A 25,758-nucleotide genomic window follows, 5' to 3' on the forward strand; every position below is an offset into this window, starting at 1 on the left:
AAATATGTGTCAGTTTCTCAATAAAATTAAATAAACATTTAAAAAAAGACCTAGAAACAATTACAAAAGATTATAATGCCTGAGTGTCCAGATGGAGAAAGTTCTTGGGCTACAGGAAAGAAGTGCCACCGAAATGCACCTCCAGTAGTTTATTTGCACCCCCGTCATTGCTGGGTTTATGACCCATTATCCTGTACCTTCCCCGGGACTGACAGATCCCAGCAAAGATGCCAGTGACATCAGAAAGAGAGAGACTAGGCTCCCAGTCTTCCCATTTCCTTGAAAGCTGTTGCTGTCATCCACCTTTATGCTTAAACATCCCCCCGCCTGCTCCTGAGCCCTCAGTTGCCAGATGTCCGCTTAGACCACATTTGACATTTCCCCACAGCGGGTCAGATGTATTTGAATCAGAATGGCATGGAAGATCCTCAATTGGTTAGCAGGGCCCTCAGGGACTGCTACAAGTGAAGGCCATCTCAGCTCAGACAATTATCCAAGAGAAACCGCCTGTCTCTTAGAGGACATCGCTCTTGCACTGAGGCAGGCTCTGCTTATGGGGCTCACATGTATCCGGCACGGCCCAGGCGCCCGACATGGTGCAGACAAGCTCATCTTCAGCTATGGTCCACGGAGGCAACCAAAGAAGAAGAAAACACGGCCCTTGGCTTCAGCAAGCCTAGGATTAAATTGGAGTGGCCCGGCAAATATACTGAGGAACCAGTTATTTCTTAATCTTACTCCATCTACTTAGTATCTTCCTGATGTTTAACTGTGTACAGCAGGGAGTGATGCCTGCCCAATCTAGCTACCACCTGTTTTGGTCTGTCTCCAACTAGCAGTGGTTTTTTACATTTTTAAATAACTGAGGGAAAAGAAATGAAAAAAGACAAGTACATTTTGTGGCACATAAAAATTACGTGAAATTCACATTTCAGTGTCTCTGGAAGCATAGCTTAGGATGACTGCATGCCCTTAAAAGCCACACACACGCTGGGGCGCCTGGGTGGCTCAGTCGTTAAGCGTCTGCCTTCGGCTCAGGTCGTGATCTCAGGGTCCTGGGTTCGAGTCCAGCATCGGGCTCCCTGCTCTGCTGGAAGCCTGCTTCTCCCTCTCCCCCTGCTTGTGTTCCCTCTCTCGCTGTGTTTCGCTCTGTCAAATAAATAAATAAAATCTTAAAAAAAAAAAAAAGCCACACACACACTGATCCCCACTCTCCCAACAGGGAGTTCATGCACCCATGATCCTCCTTGGTTGTCTCTGATTACTAAAAATCACCCCGGATAATCGCTCACAGGTACAGCTTTTACTACACGTCCCCTCCCCACACTTAAAAAAGGCAGAAATTTGCTTCCGGGGAGAAATTTCACCCGGCATTAAATAGATCTGTAGGAGGATAATGCCCTCCTTCCTTCTTTCTGTTTTATTGAATGCTGGAAACGTTATCAAGGGAAGGACATTTATCACTCTCATCCGAAAGCTCGGACCAGGGTAATTCTGCACCTCCTTTTTAAATGACCGACACCACAACAAGGCTGGATTAAGTTCTCTCTTCTTTCTCCCCAGCATCCAGTGCGTACCCTGCTAATCCAGTTTATAGGAAATCCTCTCCGGTGAAGGGATGGCCTGTGGGTTTGCCCACATCAGGCTGGTGGAGAACAGATGGGCTCATTCGTGAGCGCGGGTTCACACCCCAAAGGGTTACTGTGGCCTTGTGCCTGCTGGAGTCACTTTGCAGTCGACATGGGCCTTTGTGTGCCCATGGGAATAATGTTAATAGTCCTGGCTCACATTTATTGGGCCCTTGTTATGAATGTGATACTTCGAATGGATTATTATCTTGTTTAACTATTATAGTAGCCCGGGAGGCAGGCACTCCTCGATGTTTCCATTGTAGATCAGCTCGCTCAGGGTCTTTGCACTTGTAGCTGCTTCTGCCTGATTGCTTCCCCCATATCGGCCTGGCATGTTCCCTGGCCCCCTGCAGATCTTTGCTCAAGTATCACCTTCTGAAGGGAAGCCTTTGCCGACCATCCATTTAAAATTTCAGCAGGCTCCCCCTCCCGAGTGCTCCTGATCTCCCATCCTGCTTTGTTGTTGTCATCAGACAGCACACTGTATGTTCAGCCTCACTTCTTGTCTTTTCTCTCGGCATATAGGCTCCGTGAGGACAGTGGCTTCTGTTTTCAGAATGGGTTCCGGTACAGAGACTCTCAACAGACAGCGGTTGAATGAAAAAATAGTATCACCATAAACCATTTTACAGACTAGTAAAGAGAAGTTTACAGAAGTAAGTGAACATGCCCCAGCTAATACAGAAAACAGAATTAACCTGCGTCTCAGACCCTCACGTCTTTATAGGGCTACACTGCTAGTGCCTAGCCAAACCCAGATCCTTCTCTAGACGTGTGGTTGTGCTAAGAAGTGAGGAGACAGAACTGCCACTCGGGCGTTAAAACGCTCCCTCGAAGTCGGCTTCAGTGTAACAGGGATTCACGTTGACAGAGGGGCCGTATCTGGCCCGTCCTCTGCTCTAGGCACTGTGCTGGTTGAAATGCAACTCTCCAGAGTTCAGTGCAACGCCAAGGCAGATCATTATACTTGTCTTGGGCAGACCTGCTGTGTGTCGCAGACTGTTGGAACCCGGGGTGCAGTCGGATACCCGGCTGCCCTCGGGAGCTCATAGTGGGTAGCACAAAGCATGTACGGTGATTTTTCTGTACCTGATGACTGTGGGTCTTAAAGTCACAGGCGTAGACTGGGTTGTGGGGGGCTTTTTGGCAGCCAGTTTGCTTACGAGGCATATCCAACTTCATCTCATCGACAACCGTCCTGGGAAACACATGGCTTTGGGAACCAGACGAAACTAGGTTTGACTCCAGGTTCTACTTACTAGCTTCTTAGTTACTTCCAACTTTTCTGGGATGTTATAGGAGTAGAGGTAATGGGCATGCCTAGCATGGCTCCTGGAGCCTGGTAGGGGTCCGGTAGTGGGCTCAGGCATCCTTGTGAGTCATCAGTGTTATCATTTATTATCATTCAACTTCTGGACAGTGAATCCAGTGCCCACAGGTCAGTAGGAAGAACTTAGCTTGGGTCTACCCCAGGTAATAACAATAGCTCATTATTTAATGAAGACTACCCTGTGTGTTAGTCACTGTGCCAAGTGTTTTAGGACAATAGTCCTAAGAGTCATTATGAATACCCATTTTACAGAACAGTACACTGAGCCACAGAGCAGTAATGAAGTCACTCTGCTTGCCCCAGGTCACATAGCTGAGCTAATAAGCATGGAGCTAACCTGTGGATTGATGCTGGGACCCTTACTGTTCATCCTTACGCTGAAGTCCCCAGGTAATCCGAGCGGGAGGCTTGAGAGTTGTTGCTTCCGGTCGGAAAAGCAACAGAAAGTACCAAAGCTGGAGTCAAGAGACTTACACTCAAGCCTTACTTCTGTCACTTACACAAGCTTCCTGACCTTAGGCCACTGAGCTCAGTTCTCTGAACTTTGCTTTCCTCATCTATAAAATGAAGAGATTGCTCTAGATGTTGTCCAAGGGTCCTTCCCACTCCATGGGCCTCTGATTCTGGGAGATGGCTCTTTCATTCCACATGCTGCAGGTCTACCAGAGTCAGCACACTGTGCCCTTGGCGTTAGAGAGACCTCGGTTGAGAGCACAGCCTTGCCACTCACTAGCTGTATGACCTCTCTGAGCCTCAGTTGCCTTATTTGCAAGCTGAGCAGAATCATCCCCCTTGCATGGAGCAGTCCAGGGGATTAAATGATTCTAATATACATGTAATAGGGTCTCATCAGGTGATTTAAAGTGTTCCAATGAAGAGACTGTTTATAGGGTGAGTGGACAGCACTGAAGGCATGAACAGGGATGCTGAGGCACCAGGGACTTGCAGAAGCATCGAGCTGTTACCACTTCTGGACCAAGAGATGTGTGTTCGTTTCTCAGGGCTGCCATCACAAAGCACCACGGTTAGCTGGCTTAGCAGAAATATGTTTTCTTACAATTCTGGAGGCTAGAAGTCAATGATCAAGTTGTCCACAGGGTTGGTTTCTTCTGAGGCCTTTCTCCTTGGCCTGCAGTGACCATCTTCTCTGTGTGTTTGGGTCGACTCTCTGTACCTCTCCAAATTTCCTCCTCTTATAAGAACACCAGTCATACTGGGTCAGGGCCCAGGCTGATGATCCTATTTTCACTTAACACCACATTAAAGATCTTCTCTCCAAATCCGTTCACATTCTGAGGCCCTGTGGGTTAGGACCTCACCATATGAATTGGGGGTGGGGCACATTTCAGCCCCTCACAGGGAGTAAAGGGAAGAGAGAAGGCTACCGGAATGCAGTGAGAGTGGGGCCACGGCTGCCCAGCGGAGGCAGAAGCAGGAGGGGACACAGGCCCCGTCGGGAACACTGCCCAAACTGGGGAGTGCCTGGGAAGCAGACACCCTCTCTTTCCTCCCACCCTCCACTCCAGCCTGTGGCTGATGCTTCCAGCCAGGAACCAGCCACCAGGGATCCCAGGTAATCCCGTCTGTAGAAGAGTGTCACTCGGGGTGCAGAGAAGGGCAGAGAGTAGAGCCAGAGTGGACAGCTGCAGACCGCGCCACCGGGCATGTAAGGAACACTCTGGAAGTGCTACTTCTCTCCACTTCCCAAGTGGAGGGAGGAGGGTGAAGAAGGCGGCTGTGGGCCCTGCCTACCTCACTGGTTCTTGTGCAGTCCCCGCATTTTCTTCAAGCATGCGAACGAGGGAATTATGAAGAGATGCACAGTGCACCCTTCCACGTGGACGCACTTTGTTGAAGTTCAAAATTGCAAAAAAGCGTCTTGCCTTTCCTGCGGCCCATTAGCTCAGCATTCAGCTGGGCTGTAGCACACGGCATCTGGCCAGTCAGAATTGCTCGGCCATCCACATTGTCTCGCCTTTCTTGGTAAGCAAATGGGATAGCCTCTTGTGCAGTGGGGAGTCAGACTGGTAGGGAGAGGCAGGCTCATTATTGGTAAAAAATTAAGATCTCCATGCCAACGAGCTGCGGGTCTGACTTCTATTCAAAGAATAATTATTTTTCTGTACCTGCTGAAATGTCACGGGGCTCCGAACCCCCCAGGCAGGCTCTGTGGTGCTGCCCTCGGCTCTTCTTATCTACCTCTGGCTTCTCCAAGCATCGTAATATGCTGCATTTAGTTCACGGGTAATTTTAAGACCCACCTCTTGGACTCTCTCTATTCTTTCCCATAGGCAGCTCCAGAAAATACTTTCTTCTTGCTGGCGGAGCTAGGCTGGAGAGTCTTCAACAACCACCATGAGGAAAGTGGCCTGGGCATGGTCAGAATGTCTCTGTTCAGTATTTGTCATCTCCTGCTGTCTGGTGGCCTGGCCATGAAAGGCTGTCTCGACTCAGAGCTGGTCCGATAAGACATTCCATCTCCTGGTGGGTTTTCTGCATGGCAGGAAAGCCAAAACCACAGAGCAGGAAGCATGGTTTCTGCCTTGGGTTTTTCTTATCACTTGTTGTCTAAAATGGGCAAAACCACTTACCTTCTGCAATTTGATGATTATCTGGAAAATGGCAGTAATAGGTTTGGCCTAAGACAACAGCTCAGGGCGCTCGGGAGTCAAGTGGATTTGGGGTCTGGGCGCTGTGTCTGTTTCCTCGGGGCTGCCGTAACGAAGTGCCACAGACCGCGCAGCTTCCAGTTTATTCTTTCATGGTTCTAACACTCAAAATCTAAACCAAGGTCTTGGCGGGGCCACGCTCCCTCCTGAGTTTCTCGAGGACCATCCCTCCCTGCCTCTTCCAGATCTGTCAGCATCAGGCAGTCCTTGGCTATGCCCGTGTCACTCCAGTATCTGCCCGGTCTTCACATGCTCTTCCTTCTGGATCTGTTACCGTGTCTTCTTCTCAGGGCATCTTCTTATCATTGGACTATCTGGGTGCATCCCTATTTAGTGTGGCTCATCTTAACTTGATTGTATCTGCAGAGACCCTATTTCCCAACAAGGTCCTATTCACAGGTAAGGGGGTAGGACTCGGACATACCTTTTTGGGGGGACTCAATTTAACCCATAACAGTGCTTTTCCTCTGCTCGTTATTTGCAAAGCACTCTCTGGTTAAGAAGACCTACCTATAGCATCTCCTAGGGTCTGTGCCTTTGACCAGGAATTATCCCCCGTCATTTTGGCCCAGGAGTCTAGAAGGACCAAGGGAAACTAGGAGGGTTTTAAAGAGATTGGTTAGAGAGAAGTGGGGAGCAGGGGACAAAAAAGCCCAGGGGAAAGGTGGGGGTCCTGGGGAGCCTCAAGTGTTGTTTAGTTCGTGCTAGTCAGTTCACTCTGAGCCAGCCACTTAGCCTTTCTGAGACTCAGTTTCCTCAGAAAGATGAGGATGGGAGTGGGGGCTTGGATTTGATAACCTTATGAGGTTTATTCTAGCTTAATATTCTTTGATTCCACAAAACTAGCAATATGGACAGGGAGCACTGCCCACTCAGGGAAGTCCAGCCAGCTTTGAGCAGTGGGTCTGTCAGTGCAGAACTGGACAAGCAATCAGCTTCAGTCAGCTTCAGGACCCACAGTCCTTTGCTTTGAAAGTGGGCAGAGAGGGGCGCCTGCGTGGTGCAGTTGGTTAAGCACCTGACTGTTGGTTTCGGCTCAGGTCATGATCTCAGGGTCGTGAGGTCAGGCTCCACACTCAGCGTGGAGTCAGCTTGAGATTCTCACTCCCTCTCCCTCTGCCCCTCCCGCATGTGCTCTCTGTCTAAAACAAATAATAAGTAACTCTTTAAAAAATAAATAAAAGTGGGCAGTAAAAAAAAGACATAATTTTACGTGATAGGAAGGAGGAATTAGCTAACACTGCTGTAGCAATTATATTGTGATATATAACTGTATCAAACCAACACATTGTACCCCTCGGACTTACACAATGTTACATGTCAGGTATATCTCCAAAAAAAAGTGGGCAGAGAAATAGATCAAGAACTTCTGCAGAGCAGCAAGGAAAAGATAAGCAATCCAACAACAACAACAAATGAACACAAACTTGAACGGGAAGTTCCTGAAAGAGGGTACCTGCATGGGCAGTGAACATCTGAAAAGGTGTTGAGCTTCATTAGTCATTAAAAAATGCAAATTACAATCCATAATGTGATACCACTAAGTATCTACCACAAGGTCGAAAACACAGAGAGGCAGGCGCTTATCTGTGGAAGTTATTTGTGGGAGTGTGGATCAGTTAGAACTCTCACGCAGTAGGAGTGAGGGTGTAAATAGGAGGAACCACTTTGCAGGATCTGCTTGGGCTGAACGTATGTACTCCCCGTGACCTAGAAATTCATACATACGATGCCAAGAGACATGATCAAGGATGGTTAGAACTTTCACAACTGAAAAAACCCCAATGTCCATCATCAATGTGATAGATAATAAGGATGAGTTCATTCATATTATAGATTATTATATAGCATTAGGGGGCAAACTCCTACATGCAGTAATGTGACTGCATTTCTCAGGTGTTGTTTTGAGCCAAAAGGCGAGTCATCAAAAGGGTATATAAAATTCAGAAACTGATAAAACTACACCAGGATGTCAGAATTTGGGATAATGGCAAGATAACGGTTATGTGTGTGGTTGTAAGGGGCACGGTGGTCTGTCAGTGATGTTCTGTTTGCTGGCTTAGGCTCTGGTTACAGCAGTGAGTTGACTTTGTGAAAATTCATCAAGCTGTGCGCTTAGGATCTCTGCCCTTTTCAGAATGTATAGTACACTTCAATTAAAAGCTTCCTACAAAATCACAAAAATAAAAATGCTTTGCGAGTCTTGCTTAAGAGATGTTCACTAGCCACCAAACCCTTCACGTTCTTGGCCATATCACAGCCTCAGCCAAATACCTTCTGTCCAGGGACAGATATATTTTTGAGCCAAGCCTGCTTGCCCAGAACACACCTCCCTCTGTTTGAGGGCCCGCAGCACCTCCTGAGTCGGGCGTGCGGGGACCACCTGTGTTGTCCATCTCTATATGTCTGGCATGGAAGTTGCTCGATAAATACTAATTGAAGGGATGAGTGAGTGAGTGAAGGACCACCAGCCTTTTCCAAGGTCTGAGCGGCCCTTTGTCCCCCATCCGTGCGCACTTTCAAAAATCCCAGCAAATTCAGGGCTTCAGGTGGGAGGATTTCCGTTTCTTCTCTCTCTGCTCAAGAGCTTTCGGAAAGGAAAAGAATTAAAACACAAAAAGTAGAAGCTTTTAATTTATATGATCAAAAGTGAGTCCCAGGTAAAATCAGCAGGGGATTTTTAAATTAAGTGGTTTTTAATAAACTCACCTTCTGTTGGGTCACACATGAGAAGAGAGCCCTAGCGCTTCAAAGTGGGAGAGAGGAAAGTGGCGATGTCGAGGGTCATTTTCGTGAATGTTTCCGGGATGAAAGCCCACACGGTCCCCGGAGCCGCTGGGATAGAAGTACGCACAGTGCCCACTCCAGGCTTTGTTTCTCTGGTTCAAACCAGCAAAACCACAGGAAACGCTGAAGGACTAGGGAAACAGATTTGTATCTTCATGTGTTGGCCCTTGTCGTGCAGGTAGAGAGCCAAGAAAATTCAGACAGGAGCCAGCGCAGACTCAGAGTTGAAGGAAAAGCAATATCCTACAGATTCCTGGGGGAAAGGGGAGAAGAGGTCCTGGTAAATAAATCTGGGAGATGTTGGATGCAGTAGCCCCCTTCGAGATTTCACCCCCACTTTGAGAGTGCTCACTGATACAGCCAACACTGTTTAAAGCCACCGTGTCCTAAATTTACCAACTTAACCCTGTTTCCCACACACCTGTTGTAACACACTGTGGTTTAGTGTGCGTGTGGTCACTTCAAGTTTAGGAACAGGTTTAATCTGAAACCTGCTCTGATCTCATCTGAAGGAGGCACGTAGCTCCGTTTCTCCTCCTGAACTAAGGAAGCACGGGGTCTGCATTGACCAGGTGGATTCGAGCCATACTCTAGCTTGACGGAAGAATGGAAGCATGTTGCATGGAAAGAAACAGTGGTAGACTTCCTTGAAAACAGAAGGCTTGCATAATGCTAAAGAATGCCCGCAGGAGGTGGTAGGATGTGCCGAGGACCTCGCTGAGCCAGCTCAGACAGACGCAGAGGGAAGAGGGTCTCCACGCCCCACGGGAACGAAAGATGACATGTCAGCTCTGAAACACCGGGCTGATTGCCATCTCTCTTGGCTGCAACCGCTCAGCCGTGCCCTCGTGGACCCGATCGGGCCCCACCCTATGCGGAAGCCCTCCCTTTCCTGGCCTCACGTATCACTCGGTTCTCCCCATAAGGTTTCACACAAGCAAATCGGTAATGTCCTGTGGTCTTCACACAGTCCTTCAAGCATGTACTTCCGTTTTTCCAAGAGCTACCTGACTTATTTGGGCTTGAGGCCACTGATGCAATGTGGTCGCGTCATATCTAGTCACGAGCATATACGAGGACACATGCACACACACACTTTTCATCCATGCTAGACAATTTTATGTGACCTCTTTTTAATTTTCATTTTTTGGGAGAAAAGGGGGAAATGGGTCATGACCTTTTAAGGCCTGCCAGGACCTGCGAGGAGGCAGCGTGGCATGACTGAAAGGCCACAGGTCAGAGAGTGAGACTACTTTTGTCCCTCGCTAGCTATGCATGAGCCTCGTCTCTTCGTCTGTAAGATGGGGATCACTCCGTCCACCTTGCAGGTTTGTCCGGAGACTTGGAGGGCCTTTAAGCAAAGCCCCTCTGTCTAGCAGGCAAGAGTTGCTTGAGAAAGGGTGTCTGTTACCAACACTGTCTCCATCTTTCATCTCTTCTCCTTCTTGCCGTTCCATTCGTAAGAGCCAGCATCTGACTCGTCTTCAGAAGCATTCTTTTCTCCCTCCTCTCTCCATAGACACCCACCTTTCTCTCCCTGCCATCTTAGCTCACGAGGCATTGCTACATATCCAGTTTGGAAAACAGAAACATTGCCCTCTGATCCGCAGATGAAGTGCCCTGCCGCTGGACCAGATGTTCACAGGAGAAGCCTTTGATTTTTAGCTTATTTATTCATTGATTTATTTAGTGCTGGTCTCTTATGCTCCCAGCACAACAGCTGGAGGTAAAGCCCTGCCGTCCCCATGCCTCCCAGCCAGCTCTGTTGGGAGTCCCTGTCACATCGAAGGCATGCTGTCTGTGTGCAGAGTGCTGACCTCCAGGGCGAAGGGCTCACCCCAGGCTCCCAGACCCCCAGCAGCAAGGATGGAAATGGGTGGATCATGCAGCAGCGAATGCCAGGCAAAGGCCAAAGTCGAGCTTTTTTGGCACCAGCAACCCCCTGGCAGCAGGAGAGTTTAGTGTCAGAGTCTGACTCAGGGCAAGCACTGCAAAGCCAAATCTGTGTCGCTGGAGCTCGAAAGGGTCCAATTTCAGAAGGAGCCCATTTGCATCATTTTAACCTGCAGTCACTGAAAAAGCTTGCTCCCACATTGCATGCATGCACATAATTTGTACTCATTCTAGTGGGAATTACGCAAGTAGAGTGAGTGATAATTAGACACCTTAATGAGGAAATGTATAGTTTCTGTAACTGTTATTTATAAGCTTTTATGTACCACTTCCCATTTTCAAAGGCCTTTACAACCATTAATTAGGTATCCCCCCAGCACCATAGGAGGGAGGTCAGTAAACAGCTAGAGTTATGTTTCTCTCAGAAATGTTGTTTTTCGGCTCTTGTACAATCTGTGAGCAAACTCCTAACCTTTGAAGAAACAGGCAGATTCTCTCATATCTGTGTGATTATATTTAACAGTGTGCGCAGACTTCTTTTAGCTGCTTAGGAACATCCTTGTTGCACATAATTTTGCTTGTGGTAGATTTTCTTCCCTTTATTATGTTTTTTCTTCCTGTGGGTCATACCAGTTAACAAACCCCGAGGGACCGCCTAATCATGCTGGTTATGATACCATAAGCTGCCTATTTGAGAGAAGACTAAGAAGGAATATGGGCTTGCAGATACTTCAGAATTTTTAAGTGTCCGGGGCATTCCACACACAAGGGGATTTTAAAGATTTTTAGAAAGATGCGTGGATTCAGGCTGCCAAGTGAATTATTGGGTATGCATGTATATTATCAATTATTATTTCTCAGTTGAGCATTGTGCATACCGTTCTAGATACTTCTTAATATTGTGGAATTTTTACTTTGAGGTAGGAGAGAATAGATCATGGCATATACCAGCTACTTTTAAAGATACACTTTTTTTTTTTAAAGTCCTCATAGTTGGGGCGCCTGGGTGGCTCAGTCAGTTGGGCGTCTGCCTTTGGCTCAGGTCATGGTCCCAGGGTCCTGGGATCAAGTCCTGCATTGGGCTCCCTGCTCAGCGGGGCCTGCTTCTCCCTCTGCCTGCTGCTCCCCTGCTTGTGCTCTCTTGCTCTCTCTCTGTCATATAAATAAATAAAATCTTTTAAAAAAATTAAAAATAAAGTCCACATAACCATGTTGGAATTAATGTAGGATTGTCCCCAAATTACAGAGAAGGAACTGGGGCTCAGAATCCCGGTGACTTTTCTCAAGAGATATTGCTGGTGAGAGATAATGTCAGGACTCAAACCCAGAGCTTTTGTTTTCAAGTCCACTTGGAAAACCTTGGGGTTTCCACATACAGCTTCCTCTTCCATGTTAGTTACAGAGACACCTGTGTTCCCAGAATCCATTCTGCGGCCTCAGCGCGAGGATATGGGGATATTTATTGTACGAATAACCTGTGGTTAATTATAGATTTATGAGCAAAGACAAATGTTTTCACCCATGTTAGAAAATTTTATGTGGCCACTTTTTAATTTTCATCTTTTGGGCAAAGAGGGGGAAATGGGTCATTACCTTTTAAGGTCTGCTGTTCAAACGTGGTGGAAAATATTTGCTGCCTGATAGGCATTCACAGCCCTGAAGGGACGCACCTGTCTGGCCTGACCTTTACGTAGGTGACCCTCTGCATCCTTTAGCTTTCAGCTTGGACACCATTTATTTCAGGAAGCTTTTCCCTAATGCTTCCCTCCACACTCACATCACAGTCTGTTTCCCGGTACCGGCTCCCGTGCTTCTTACCTCATCTCATATCTGTCACAGTGTTTGCATTTTCTTGGTTACCCATCTCCCTTCCTCATTAGGCCTTGCTCCCTAAGAGCAGCTAAGTCACCAGCTATCCCAGTGAATAATAGGAGGTGCTCAAAACACACCTGTAAATGAATTATAGAAGAAATAACTTCCGAATGCACACCCCATGATTAGAGACCAGGCAGGGGCCCCACTGGTTTGTTTGACATGTCAAGAGAAGCTCACATCTGGCCAGGTGGTGGGTCCTGGGAGCCCTGATTCCCATGAGCTCAGGCTGGCCTGCGTTGGCCAAGTACACGTTTGGCATTCATGTTTACATGAGGCAGTCCTTCAAAACTTCGAGACGGGGCGCCTGCCTGGCTCAGTTAGTAGAGCGTGTGACTCTTGGTCTTGGGGTTGTAAGTTTGAGCCCCACATTGGGTGTATAGATCACTTAAAATCTTAAAAAAAAAAAAAAGCACTGAGACATATATCCCATAGATTCTACTGACAGGGAGGATGATGCAGTCTTCATTAGTTCTAACATTATAAGGTGAAGACCCTTTCCCAGATGGGGCTGTGAGAAGCAATAACCACGACATTGGAGAGTCACCTTACTTCTTAGCACCTCACTTCCCACATCTGCCCAGCAGTGATAATAATGACCAGCCTGTCTTCTTTCTAAGGATGTTGTGGAGTCAGAAGAGGATAAACATGGAAGCTCTTGAATACAGAAGCTGACAGTGGAGTTCATAAGCTTTGTAACATGAATTTTTTTTGTTTTGTTTTGGATTCTGATTGAATCAGGGAATGGACAGTAGTACGTTTAGTAAACATTCTGGGATTCTAAAACTGCATATGGGCTTGTCAAGTTTGCAAAGAAAGAGGTGGTTAAGTGGCAAAGTGCCATCGTGCCAGTTTTGCTGGAAGGAATAGTCTGTTGGAAGGAAAAACGGTAAATCATGGCAAGATGGGCTTGGTGTGCCCAGCTAAGGAATTACAGCTTGTTCTTTAGACTGCCTAAGATACGAGAGGCCTTTGAGCCTGTGAAGTGACCTGATAGAGCAACATTTTAGGTTGGCTTTTCCGAAACAGATTCAGTTGTGGTCACTCTTGCTCAAAGTCCTTCACTAGCTCCCGGGTGCCCTGAGCAGGACTTTCCATCCAGTGTGGCACACGTGGGTGACAGATGTGCCAAAATAGTGATCCCTTCAGCCGTGAATGGGGCCTGGGGCAGCAGGGACCCTTGAATCAGCCCTTCCAGCCACAAGCAAGTTAGAAGGATATCATTTTTTGTGTAAGAAATGACACGAAAATTCTTGGAAAGCGTATCTTTTGCACAGGTACAAGCCCTTCCTGACGCATTCCCTGCTCACTTGCTTGGGGTCACCTCCTGACATTTGCCCCAAAGCGCTCTATTTCATCCATCCCACCATCACACACCCCAGTTCCTGCATGCCCCATCCTGCTGCTCTGCCTTTGTCCCTACATGGCTCTATAGACGTCCCCACCTTGTCTGCCTGGCCTGGTCCTTGCCCTGGATCCTGGCTGACTGAGGCCTCCCTCCTGCATTCCCTTAATAAAGCAGGGCACATCCTCAGTGTCCACTTGAATTATGATGGTTTGCGTGTCTTCCGCAGATGGGCCTGGCCAAGACTGAATGTTTTCCATCCAGTTAATATATGTTGAATTACTGTTTTGAATGAAACCCATGAAATTGGGAAAGGTAGAGACAAATAACCCGCACAAGTCTATTTCAGTTGTTTGCACCACATAGATGCCCAATAAATAACTACTGAATGAGTCAGAAAAGGAAGAGATGCAAAAGCCGATTTACATGTAGAATCCATAGGACCCATGATGGTCTGAATGTAAGAAAGGAGGAAGATGGAGAAGTTCGAGATGTTTCGGGGCAAGCAGCACCCTCAACACAGTAATCCTTGTACCACTTTGGAGGCTGTACCCCAGATAAGCTCTCAGACGTGTGCCCAACAAATCAGGATTAGGATGCGTATTGCAGCATTGCTTATAATAGGAGAAACGTAGGAAGCAGCCAAAATGCCGTTCAGTCGGGAAATACATAAATAACGTGTGGTCTGTTTATACAATGAGTGAAGTGATGGCAAAGAATAGGCTAGATATTGAAATTTTCACATGCTTTTAAGTCTTAAAAGACAGACATTGGGTGAAAGGTTTGGAAATGAGAATGGAAGGTAGGCACTCTGAGACAAAGCCCCATAGATTGTTGATTAATACATGCATAGAGAATAAAACTATGAACGCATGCGTGGAAGTGAAACCCAGCCCCCTCGGGGTAGTGGTTACCCTTGAGAAAGGGAGAGCCCGAGTAAGATGAAGGAGCTTTTGATTTATCCATCATGTTGTATTATTCACAGCAAATGTGGCAATACATTACTCGCATTTATGAAACGGGTGGTGGGTATTTGTCATTTTAGTTTCAAGACTTTCCTGTTGGTTTGAAAGAGTTCATGCTTTTAAAAATTAACATCACACAAAGGAAAAGGCTGGGGAACCAGGAGAATAACCCCATGTTTCTGCATTTAGGCTTCTGTTCTAGACACCCGCCTCTATTCAACAAGTCTGGTACACAGGGTGGGATCCCATCGGCCACAGAGGACTTGCCAAGTTTTAACACCATTTAAAAGCATCAATTCTCAGTTCAGTCCCCTGAGACTGATAGATCTGTCGACACCTCTAGAGACTTCAAAATGTGCATTAATATCTTCCATCACTGTTTATGGCTTCCACCCCTCCCCATTTTCTCTGTATATGAGAGCATCTCTCCAACCTAATTAGATTTAGTTTCTGCAGTAAGATTTAAGGACATTCTTTTACATGTGTGACTGGAATCGATTTTTTGAATCCGTCACTGTTTTCTCTTGGTTTGTAACTTTGTAAATTTTTCTTTTCTTTCTCCCCAAAAGAAGCAAGTACTATGCTTATGGTGAATTTCACTATTTCTAAAACTGCTTCCATGAACACTTTCAGTGGTGTGCTAGAGCAATTTGCACTGACTTGGGGGTGGGGGCTGGGGGGTGTCAATTGTGGGCATTTCTTCCCAACTGGGTGTCCGGTGACATCACATTGGTAGCTTGAATTAACCATGTTGGGAGTATTTACACCATGGGGATCAGCAAATGCTACCAATCAAGTTTCAGTTTTTTCCCCTGGAGAGCTTGTGGTCAAACCTTTGCTAGCCTACCACTAGGGGGCATAACCGCTTCTGAGTTGCACAGGGCAAGTAGCATTTTTCTCATTTTACACATACAGAAACCAAAAGTCACAAAAGGCAAAAATCTTGGCCTGAGTCACAGGGCTCCAGTGTTGGGGCTCCGGTCTGTGTGGTGTAGATGAAGATGCACTGGCTTTGGAGCCAGGCAGATCTGAGTTCGAATCTGCTGTAGCCTCTCTGATACTGTGAATTGTTCAAGTGTCTGACTTAGCCCCTCAGTTTACCCACATGTAAAATAAGGATGACGACATCTAGTCTGTAATGATCTTGTGAGCGATAAGTGAAAAGATGTGTGCAAAACCTAGCAAACCACAAAGGAGGTATGCAAAAGAGGTAATTTGACCTTTTGACTTACGATTGACTTACGAGTTCAGATCCGTGTATTTTACCCCATGCTTACCATTACCATGTATATTTTTTATTTCAACTTTACCAGACCAAACACCTTGGACGAAACAGTGACTTTATTTTTACTCCAAATATGTGCCACTGGAATCGGGTTTAAAAAAGTCTCAGAGTTGACATTTATGTGTGATTTGGGAAATCGGGTTCTTTCCAAAAATGTTAGTGATGTATGTACTGAGTATCAACTAAGATCATTCGTCAGCTGCCTGGAGTTTTCTCCACTATCTCCACTAAGCATACTGAGCAGGATTGATCTGGGGGCCCATGGGTGCTACAATTCCATCCCCCAAATTAACTGCAGTGACCTGCAGGGAGATTCTCTTGGCTCCTCATGTTCCCCGCTCTGGGCATTCTCTGCATGCTCCAACTGAACTGGGAGTGGGCATGCTTCTGAGTCATCCAGCAAAGCCAAAATCTGCTTTTCTTTTTAGACTTTCACTAGTTCATTTTTGCCTGAGTGATAAATTTCATTCTTGTTGTGTTTTGTTTTGTTTGTTTTTTTACATTTTAAAAAAATAACAGAAGGGTGTACAGTGACAGTTTCCTCTCGCTACACAGTCCCCCATGGACCCAGGTCCCTCCCCGTGAAAACTAACAAAACAAAACAAAAATGGAGCTCATCTTCAAGACCAGCATCAGCACTGCCTTCACTGTAGTTTACATCTGTGTTGGCCATGGGGACCAGAGAAGACCTTGGAAATCAGGGACACTGCAACAAGCTGCTATGGCTTGTCGATAAATGCAAAGCCAATTGGCCAGACTTACCTAGAATAAAATTACAGGGGAGCTGCTTTTTATCCATAAAGATAAATGGCACAGGTTGTGCAAACACCTTCCATCAGCTAAACCTGGTTGGTTGTCATATCTCTGGGGGGAAAAAGAACAGGGAAGAACCTAATGCTTATAGGGAATGTAGTACATATCAGGTGCATTATTAGGCTCTTTTTAAAATGAGTGTGGTAAAATATGCATGGCATAAATGTACCCGTTTAACCATCTTTTTTAAAATTTTTTTATTGTTATGTTAATCACCATACATCATTAGTTTTTTATTTTTATTGTTATGTTAATCACCGTATATTACATCATTAGTTTTTGATGTAGTGTTCCACGATTCATTGTTTGTGCATAACACCCAGTGCTCCACGCAGAATGTGCCCTCCTTAATACCCATCACCAGGCTAACCCATCGCCCCACCCCCTCCCCTCTAGAACCCTCAGTCTGTTTTTCAGAGTCCATCGTCTCTCATGGTTTGTCTCCCCCTCTGACATACTCCCCTTTCATTCTTCCCCTCCTATCTTCTTTTCTTTTTTTCTTAACATATATTGCATTATTTGTCTCGGAGGTACAGATCTGTGATTCAACAGTCTTGCACAATTCACAGCGCTCACCATAGCACATACCCTCCCCAATGTCTATCACCCAGCCACCCCATCCCTCCCAACCCCCACCACTCCAGCAACCCTCAGTTTGTTTCCTGAGATTAAGAATTCCTCATATCAGTGAGGTCATATGATACATGTCTTTCTCTGATTGACTTATTTCACTCAGCATAACAGCCTCCAGTTCCATGCACGTCGTTGCAAATGGCAAGATCTCATTCCTTTTGATGGCTGCATAATATTCCATTGTGTATGTATGTATGTATGTATGTATATATATATATATATATACACATATATATATATATATACACCACATCTTCTTTATCCATTCATCTGTCGATGGACATCTTCGCTCTTTCCACAGTTTGGCTATTGTGGACATTGCTGCTATAAACATCAGGGTGCACGTACCCCTTCGGATCCCTACATTTGTATCTTTGGGGTAACCTTTTAACCATCTTTAAGTGTACAGTTCAGAAGCATTAAGTACGTTCGCGTGGTTGCGCGACCATCCCCACCATCCTATCTCCAAAAAGTGCTAGGCTATTTTGCCCGTCTCGCATAGTGTTTGCAACAGCCTTTGAGGCTGTTGTAACGTTCTCCATACAATGAGGACATTTCAGAGAGAATGTGTCCCTGGCAGAGCCTGGGATGGAACCCACGTGTGTTTGTCTCCAAACCGTGGACAGGTGTGTGCCTGGTTCTGCGTCTCACTGTTGATTTTCCCTCCTCCCTCCTCTGCTGTTACCCAGGAGTGATCCTGCTGCTTCTGGATAAGCTACGGAAGATGAAATGGGAGCAGATGTGGAGGCTGACCGCAGAGAGGGAGCTGATGGGCATGCTCTCCACCTCCTTAGCTGACCAGGTGAGTAGGCAGGCTAGAAGGTAGAGTTATTCCTGAGTACCCTTGAGCTGTTTCTCAAAGAAGCCTGGAAGTATATGGGTCTGGTTGATTTTTCCACCGACTGTGTGACCGTGCCCTGGGATCGGTCTGCCTTAGGCTTGCCTGTCTGAGACAACAGTGGAACTTGGTTGTGAATTCATCTGTGCGTTCAGCAGCCTTTCACTGCATGCACTGTGTGCCAGGGACGATGTTCAGAACTAGGATTGCAGACATGAATGAAGGATGCAGTCTTTGGCCTCAGAGAGCTCATAGTTTATTGAAGCAGACCGATAAGTAAATGACAATCTGATGTGCTAAGCGGAGGTCACCGTCTCCATCTGGGTATGGGGTGCGTAGGTCTTGCTCCCTGTGAACCCAGAAAACCACAGCCTATTTCCCAGACAGGATTTCATTTTCCTCTTCTCACTTTTACAGCAGCACCTTTTCTTGAGAACCGGTGCTATGACCTTATCCTCAAGGGAAATGCATTTAAATGGAAGGGACAAACTGCCTGGCTGGAATAACCGGCTTCTAATCCAGGCAATCTGAAAAAGTCTTTGCGCTCCACCAAACCATTAACATAAATTCATCAAAATCCCATGTCTCATTTTTTGGTGGAAAGTGCAGGTCCCCGAGCCTTTGACCTTGGCTCTACTAGGGTCACACTTTTAGACTTTGAGCTCCCTGTGGTATAGCTGGTCGTGTTGAAATGGAGACAAGACTTCTCTGGGTCCTCTGCATTTTTATCCTTTCCTGTTCACCCAAAAAGCAAGCCCACTCCCATATGTTTTTGCTCCAAGTTCAGTGGTCTGATTCATTGTATTTTTGCCAAGCTTTCTAATACAGAGGAAGCAAGAAACTCTATAGGGTTACTTTGCTATTTTTTTTTAAGCATGGTTATTATTCAGTATTTCCCAAGCAGCCAGAAACTAATTTCCTTTTTTCAAACATGAGATCTGGTATAATGAATGAGTTAAAAATTACCCAGGTAGCTGTTTTAAACCTGAAGGGAAAATTGTCCTCCATCATCATTTTTTAAGTTAGGTCACAGTGACTCAAGTGTGTCCCCAAAAGCTAGCAATTGCATGTCTGTGTCCAAGGAGGATACTTTATCCAGGCATCTCCTCCTGCGAAGGCACATAATTCACCTCCCGGCACCACCTATCAGCAGCTAGTTAATAAGTATGGCCTGGTGCAGCAAAAGCTTGGAGAAAAGCCCGAAAGAAGGGAAGCCTCCCTAGAAAAGTCGCAGTTGGATTTGGAGGTGGGGAGTGCGCGTGGCCGAGTGGGCACCTTGGCCCTACAGGAAAACAAGGCGCATCCATCATCGAGTCCGCCAAAAGCCCCAGGAAGCGCTGCTGAAACAGCTCTGTAATTTGTCTCAGCCCCTGAGTGAGTGGAGCCACTTGTCATCATGCAGTTTCCTCTCCTGGAGGCTTGGGATGGATGACACCTCGATGAGGTGGGAAGAGAGGCAGAAAAGTGACTTCATTTAACATCTGCCAGCTCAGGTGGGAAAGACTCCCTGTCTGCTCCCACATCCGCTTCCCTGATGACGCCTTCTGGGGACCAGTAGAGCCCATGAATGTCAAGTCAGTGTGGGGCGTTCCCCCATATCTGTCCAAACACAACTGCTTGGTCCTAGAGATGGGAATGCCCCACAGTGCAAGCCAGCCTGTGTTGCGAGCAGGGGGCTCGAGGGAGGCCCTTGCCCAGGAAGAGCTCTGTGCCTTGAGAGTTGGCATCATAGGTGAAACCCAGCTGTTTTGACCGTGTCTGGCTTTTCTCTCCCAGGATATTTTCAATGCCGTCATCAAACAGAACCCCTTCCTCGTGTATCCGCTCCCCTGCTTCTGGAACGTGCAGCTGTCGGACCACACCCGCTCTGAGCAATGCTACAGGGATGTGTCTGATCTGAAGGTAGAGGAAGGCCAGGCTGCGGTGGGTGTTGGGGCAGTCCCGCGGAGGGGGAGAGGGGTGTCCCGCCGGGGCACAGGGGGGCCGGCTAGGGAGGGCTTTTCAGGGGGATGAATGGTTCTGAGCTTTGTGTGCAGTGTGGTGAGAGAGAGAAGGGCGTAGAAGAGCAGAAAGAATGTGCTTTTCTCCTTTGTTTTTTTTTTTTTCCCCCTCTTGTTTGGGCTTTCTGGAAAGCATAAGGCCTCCCTCCCTGCCTAAGAACCAGCTTGCCTGGTGATTCTTCTTGCCACCTGCTGCCGGCTGTTTTGGTTCATATCAGCTCCCCAAATCCAGTCATTTAATTCAAACAAAAACATTTATTGAGGGACTACCCTGTGCCAGGCGTCATAGATAGAATAACTTCCTTTCCTACGTTCAAGTTGTCCGCGGCCAGAGGAGAGACACAGGTGAGGAGAGGAATGTGAATACACCTGCCCGGGGCCGTGGTGGTGAGTGGGGGGGGGCACCAGACATCTCGTTCCACCTCACGTATCAGTGACAGTGACACAGAAGCCTTCGTCATCAGTCTCTAGGTACCAGACATAGCGGTAGGGCCCGGAAGCAACCAGCTTGAACCATGGAAACCCGAAGAAGGTAGAAGGGCCCACAGTGACACCCACCCCCCTCAACCCCCTGGCTGAATACAAACAGGCCCGCTAGGTGACCCACCTCAAAATATCTGTAAGCCCTAGCTGACCAATGGGTTCCTGACACCTGGACACAGGTACTAAAGAAGGAAAATTCCAGACGTCCCCGTACCTCCTCACCTTCCCCCTTAACTAGAGTGCCCACCACTGCCTCCTGGCAGACAGCACAGCCTCTGTTCTGCATTCTGCCCGTCACTCCCTTGCCGTGTATTCAGTAAACTTCAGTCGCCTTTGTTCTGCCTCAGGCGAATCCTTTCACCGCCTGAGTCTCTAGCTGCCGTCCCACCCCCCCCCCCGATCGGGAGACCCCACATTTGATGGCCTGGATGGGGAGCCTTTGGGCCCACCCCCCACAGTGAGGAAGACAGCATGTACAAGTTATCTGCTGCCATAGTTAATGCTGCACAACAAGCTGTTCTAACAGTGGCTTAAATCAACAACCATTTGTTTAGCTGAGGAGTCTGCAGGTGGGCCGGCGGCCGTCTGATTTTCACTGGTTTAACCAAGTGTCTGTGGTCAGCTTCAGATCCGATGGCTGGTGGCTAGGACATCTTGGCCCTCCTCCGGTGTCTCCCATGTCCCATGAACAGGCCAGTCCAACTCATTCTCATAGCAAAACAGAGGTAGGAGAAGAATTTTTAGTGCTTGCAAAGAAAACTTGAGTCCTTGCAGCTAATATCCTGTTGGCTGAGCCCAGAATTAAAGGGTGTGTCAGAATTTCCTACCTACAGTGGGAGGCATGAGGAACTGACCTCCGCTGGTAAGTAACAGAAGAAGGACTTGAACCCAGGCCTGTCTGACAGCAAGTGTGTTTGCCTCTCTGGCTGTATCAAACGGGAAGTAGACACATGCAACCATAGGGAGTTGATGTCATTTAAAATGTATAGCCATTGCCCACATGTCCATGCAGTAACAATCATTTGAAAGTTTTTAAAGGAAAAAGGAACCCAGACCTTGCTTTCCGAATAAATCCATCTTTTCCAAGTGGCTTCTGGCCATGTCCACATGTGTGTGTGTTGCCTCTTATTTATAGTCGTAACACACATAGAATTTTGTACTCTTCTGTTACCAAGCCATTCCTTTTACTTTAGTTGTTTTCAAATTTTCACAAATATAAACTGTGTTGTAATGAACAGTCTAAAATTCACAGCTTTCCAGGATTGAAATGACATAGTCAAAAAGAACGAACTTTTTTTTGTTTTTTGTTTTTTTTACTGCATTACAAAATATTAGAAAGTATTTAAAACAGAAGTACCTCCATCATTCATTCTTTCAATCAACATTTATGCAGCTCCTTCACTATGTCGTGTATTTCTTAGACATGAGGAAAATATATGATATACTGAGGAATATTTCCAAGACTGTCATGAACTAGAAGTTTAAAGGTGAGGAAAATAAAATCAACCCTGTACAGAACACCAAAAAGTACTGGATAAAAAAATTTTTTAGGATTTGAAAGCATAGTCGGTCAGTCCATAAAGTAAAGGAAGTAAGCAGAGACCAGAAACAATAATAAAGTATGGATCCAGAAGGATAAGCAAAAAGCAACTGGATCTGACATTTGCTGGCTATTTGCTGATCCTTAGGAGCTAGAGGCCTGGCTTAAAAATAATTTACTAAAAAACTATATAATTTACTATATAATTCAAACAAAGGAATGCAATTTTTAGTGACACTGGGACATTAGGCCTAAATCCAAGTCAGGCAAACCATGTGTATAACCATTCTATTAAAAGGCTATGAGTGGGAATTTGAGTCCCAACCCCAAGAAAAACAAAAGATGCTTGCCAAAAGTCAGGATCCAGGAAAAGCGATATCCTCAGTGGATAACAAGTTTAAAAATATCCGTAGGAGAACATGATAGAGATCTTAATAAAACATTCTTATATGTTTTATCCTTGGCTTTAGGTAAAGTAAGAGAGACATGTTTCCCCTGAGAATTTCTCATTTCAAGTTTGTGCTCATTATTTGGGGGGCTGAAATTTATATGTGTGGGACAGAAATAGAAGAAACATGAAAATGTGGCAGGCACCTGGCAGAAATAAACAGAAATCTAATCTAGAAGAATACTCTCAAAAACAAGAAAGACTTCAATGATTTCTTTAGGTCAAGTTTCAAGAAAAATAATTTCTCATTCGGTAATCTAAACACATGGGGAAATAAACCACCATAAGAAAGGGCAGAAACTGTAGAAGTAAATAGCAAAGAATTCAGGTATTAGACTTGTCAGATATAAAACATAAATATTTATGTGTAAGAATAAAAGAGAATTAAAAGGATGGAGGAACAAGAGATTCTCAAAGGCAAATAGACCTATTTAGATCAAACAGTATTTTTTATTGTTATGTTAATCACCATACATTACATCATTAGTTTTTGATGTCATCTTCCATGATTCACTGTTTGTGCATAACACCCAGTGCTCCACGCTGAACGTGCCCTCTTTAATACCCATCACCAGGCTAACCCATCCCCCCGCCCCCCTCCCCTCTAGAACCCTGTTTGTTTTTCAGAGTCCGTTGTCTCTCATGGTTCGTCTCCCTCTCCGACTTACCCCCCTTCATTCGTCCCCTCCTGCTATCTTCTTTTTCTTTTTTCTTAACATATGTTGCATTATTTGTTTCAGAAGTACAGATCTGTGATTCAACAGTCTTGCACAATTCACAGCGCTCACCATAGCACATACCCTCCCCAATGTCTATCACCCAGCCACCCCATCCCTCCCAACCCCCACCACTCCAGCAACCCTCAGTTTGTTTCCTGAGATTAAGAATTCCTCATATCAGTGAGGTCATATGATACATGTCTTTCTCTGATTGACTTATTTCACTCAGCATAACAGCCTCCAGTTCCATGCACGTCGTTGCAAATGGCAAGCTCTCATTCCTTTTGATGGCTGCATAATATGCCATTGTGTATATATACCACATCTTCTTTATCCATTCATCTGTCGATGGACATCTTGGCTGTTTCCACAGTTTGGCTATCGTGGACATTGCTGCTATAAACATCGGGGTGCATGTACCCCTTCAGATCCCTACCTTTGTATCTTTATATCTTTGTGGTAAATACCCAGTAGTGCAATTGCTGGATCGTAGGGTAGGTCTATTTTCAACTGTTTGAGGAACCTCCATACTGTTTTCCAGAGTGGTTGCACCAGCTTGCATTCCCACCAACCGTGTAGGAGGGTTCCCCTTTCTCCACATCCCCGCCAACATCTGTCCTTCCCTGACTTGTTAATTTTAGCAATTCTGACTGCTATGAGGTGGTATCTCATTGAGGTTTTGATTTGGACTTCCCTGTTGCGGAGTGATGTTGAGCACTTTTTCATGTGTCTGTTGGCCATTTGGATGTCTTCTTTGGAAAAATGTCTGTTCATATCTTCTGCCCATTTCTTGGTTGGATTATTTGTTCTTTGGGTGTTGAGTTGATAAGTTCTTTATAGATTTTGGATACTAGCCCTTTATCTGATATGTCATTTGCGAATATTTTCTCCCATTCTGTCGGTTGTCTTTTGGTTTTGTGGACTGTTTCTTTTGCTGTGCAAAAGCTTTTTATCTGGATGAAATCCCAATAGTTCATTTTTGCCCTGGCTTCCCTTGCCTTTGGCGATGTTTCTAGGAAAAAGTTGCTGCGGCTCAGGTCGAAGAGGTTGCTACCTGTGTTCTCCTTTAGGATTTTGATGGACTCCTGTCTCACGTTTAGGTCTCTCAACCATTTGGAGTCTATTTTTATGTGTGGTGTAAGGAAATGGTCCAGTTTCATTCTTCTGCATGTGGCTGTCCAATTTTCCCAACACCATTTGTTGAAGAGACTGTCTTTTTTCCATTGGACATTCTTTCCTGCTTGTCAAAGATGAGTTGACCATAGAGTTGAGGGTCCATTTCTGGGCTCTCGATTCTGTTCCATTGATCTATGTGTCTGTTTTTGTGCCAGTACCATACTGTCTTGATGATGACAGCTTCGTAATAGAGCAGGAAGTCCGGAATTGTAATGCCGCCAGCTTTGCTTTTCTTTTTCAGTATTCCTCTGGCTATTCGGGGTCTCTTCTGGTTCCATACAAATTTTAGGATTATTTGTTCCATTTCTTTGAAAAAAATGGATGGTATTTTGATGGGGATTGCATTGAATGTGTAGATTGCTCTAGGTAGCATTGACATCTTCACAATGTTGGTTCTTCCAATCCATGAGCATGGAACGTTTTTCCATTTCTTTGTGTCTTCTTCTATTTCTTTCATGAGTATTTTATAGTTTTCTGAGTACAGATCCTTTGCCTCTCTGGTCAGATTTATTCCTAGGTAACTTATGGTTTTGGGTGCAATTGTAAATGGGATCAACTCCTTGATTTGTCTCTCTTCTGTCTTGTTGTTGGTGTATAGGAATGCCACTGATTTCTGTGCATTGATTTTATATCCTGCTACTTGACTGAATTCCTGTATGAGTTCTAGCAGTTTTGGGGTGGAGTCTTTTGGGTTTTCCACATACAGTATCATATCATCTGCAAAGAGTGAGAGTTTGACTTCCTTTTTACTGATTTGGATGCCTTTGATTTCTTTTTGTTGTCTGATTGCTGTGGCTAGGACTTGTAATACTATGTTGAATAGCAGTGGTGAGAGTGGACATCCCTGCCGCGTTCCTGACCTTAGGGGAAAAACTCTCAGCTTCTCCCCATTGAGAATGATATTGGCTGTAGGTTTTTCATAGATGGCTTTTATGGTATTGAGGTATGTACCCTCTATCCCTATACTCTGAAGAGTTTTGATCAAGAAAGGATGCTGTACTTTGTCAAATGCTTTTTCTGCCCCTATTGAGAGGATCAAATGATTCTTGTTCTTTCTTTTGTTAATGTATTGTATCACGTTGTTTCATTTGCAGATGTTGAGCCAAACTTGCAGCCCAGTGATAAATCCCACTTGGTCGTGGTGAATAATCCTTTTAATGTACTGTTGGATCCTATTGGCTAGTACTTTGGTGAGAATTTTTGCATCCATGTTCATCAAGGATATTGGTCTGTAATTCTCCTTTTTGATGGGGTCTTTGTCTGGGTTTGGGATCAAGGTAATGGTGGCCTCATAAAATGAGTTTGGAAGTTTTCCTTCCATTTCTATTTTG

At 45.7% G+C, this 25,758-nt stretch overlaps 1 protein-coding gene across 8 annotated transcripts in view; it reads left to right on the forward strand.

Annotated features, from left to right (window-relative positions):
• LARGE1 (LARGE xylosyl- and glucuronyltransferase 1) overlaps window positions 1-25,758 on the forward strand; it is a 548,382-nt gene that overhangs the window by 440,965 nt on the left and 81,659 nt on the right. For all 8 annotated transcript variants that reach the window (XM_073900333.1, XM_073900329.1, XM_073900330.1 and 5 more), the window contains 2 exons: window positions 17,913-18,025; window positions 19,838-19,963. In XM_073900333.1, coding sequence (XP_073756434.1) covers window positions 17,913-18,025; window positions 19,838-19,963 — 239 coding nt within the window. The remainder of the gene's footprint in view (window positions 1-17,912; window positions 18,026-19,837; window positions 19,964-25,758) is intronic.

This window comes from Callorhinus ursinus, unplaced genomic scaffold, assembly GCF_003265705.2.
Source record: "Callorhinus ursinus isolate GAN/ISIS: 27379988/994484 unplaced genomic scaffold, GSC_fseal_2.0 scaffold14, whole genome shotgun sequence".
NCBI classification, from domain to species: Eukaryota; Metazoa; Chordata; class Mammalia; order Carnivora; family Otariidae; genus Callorhinus; species Callorhinus ursinus.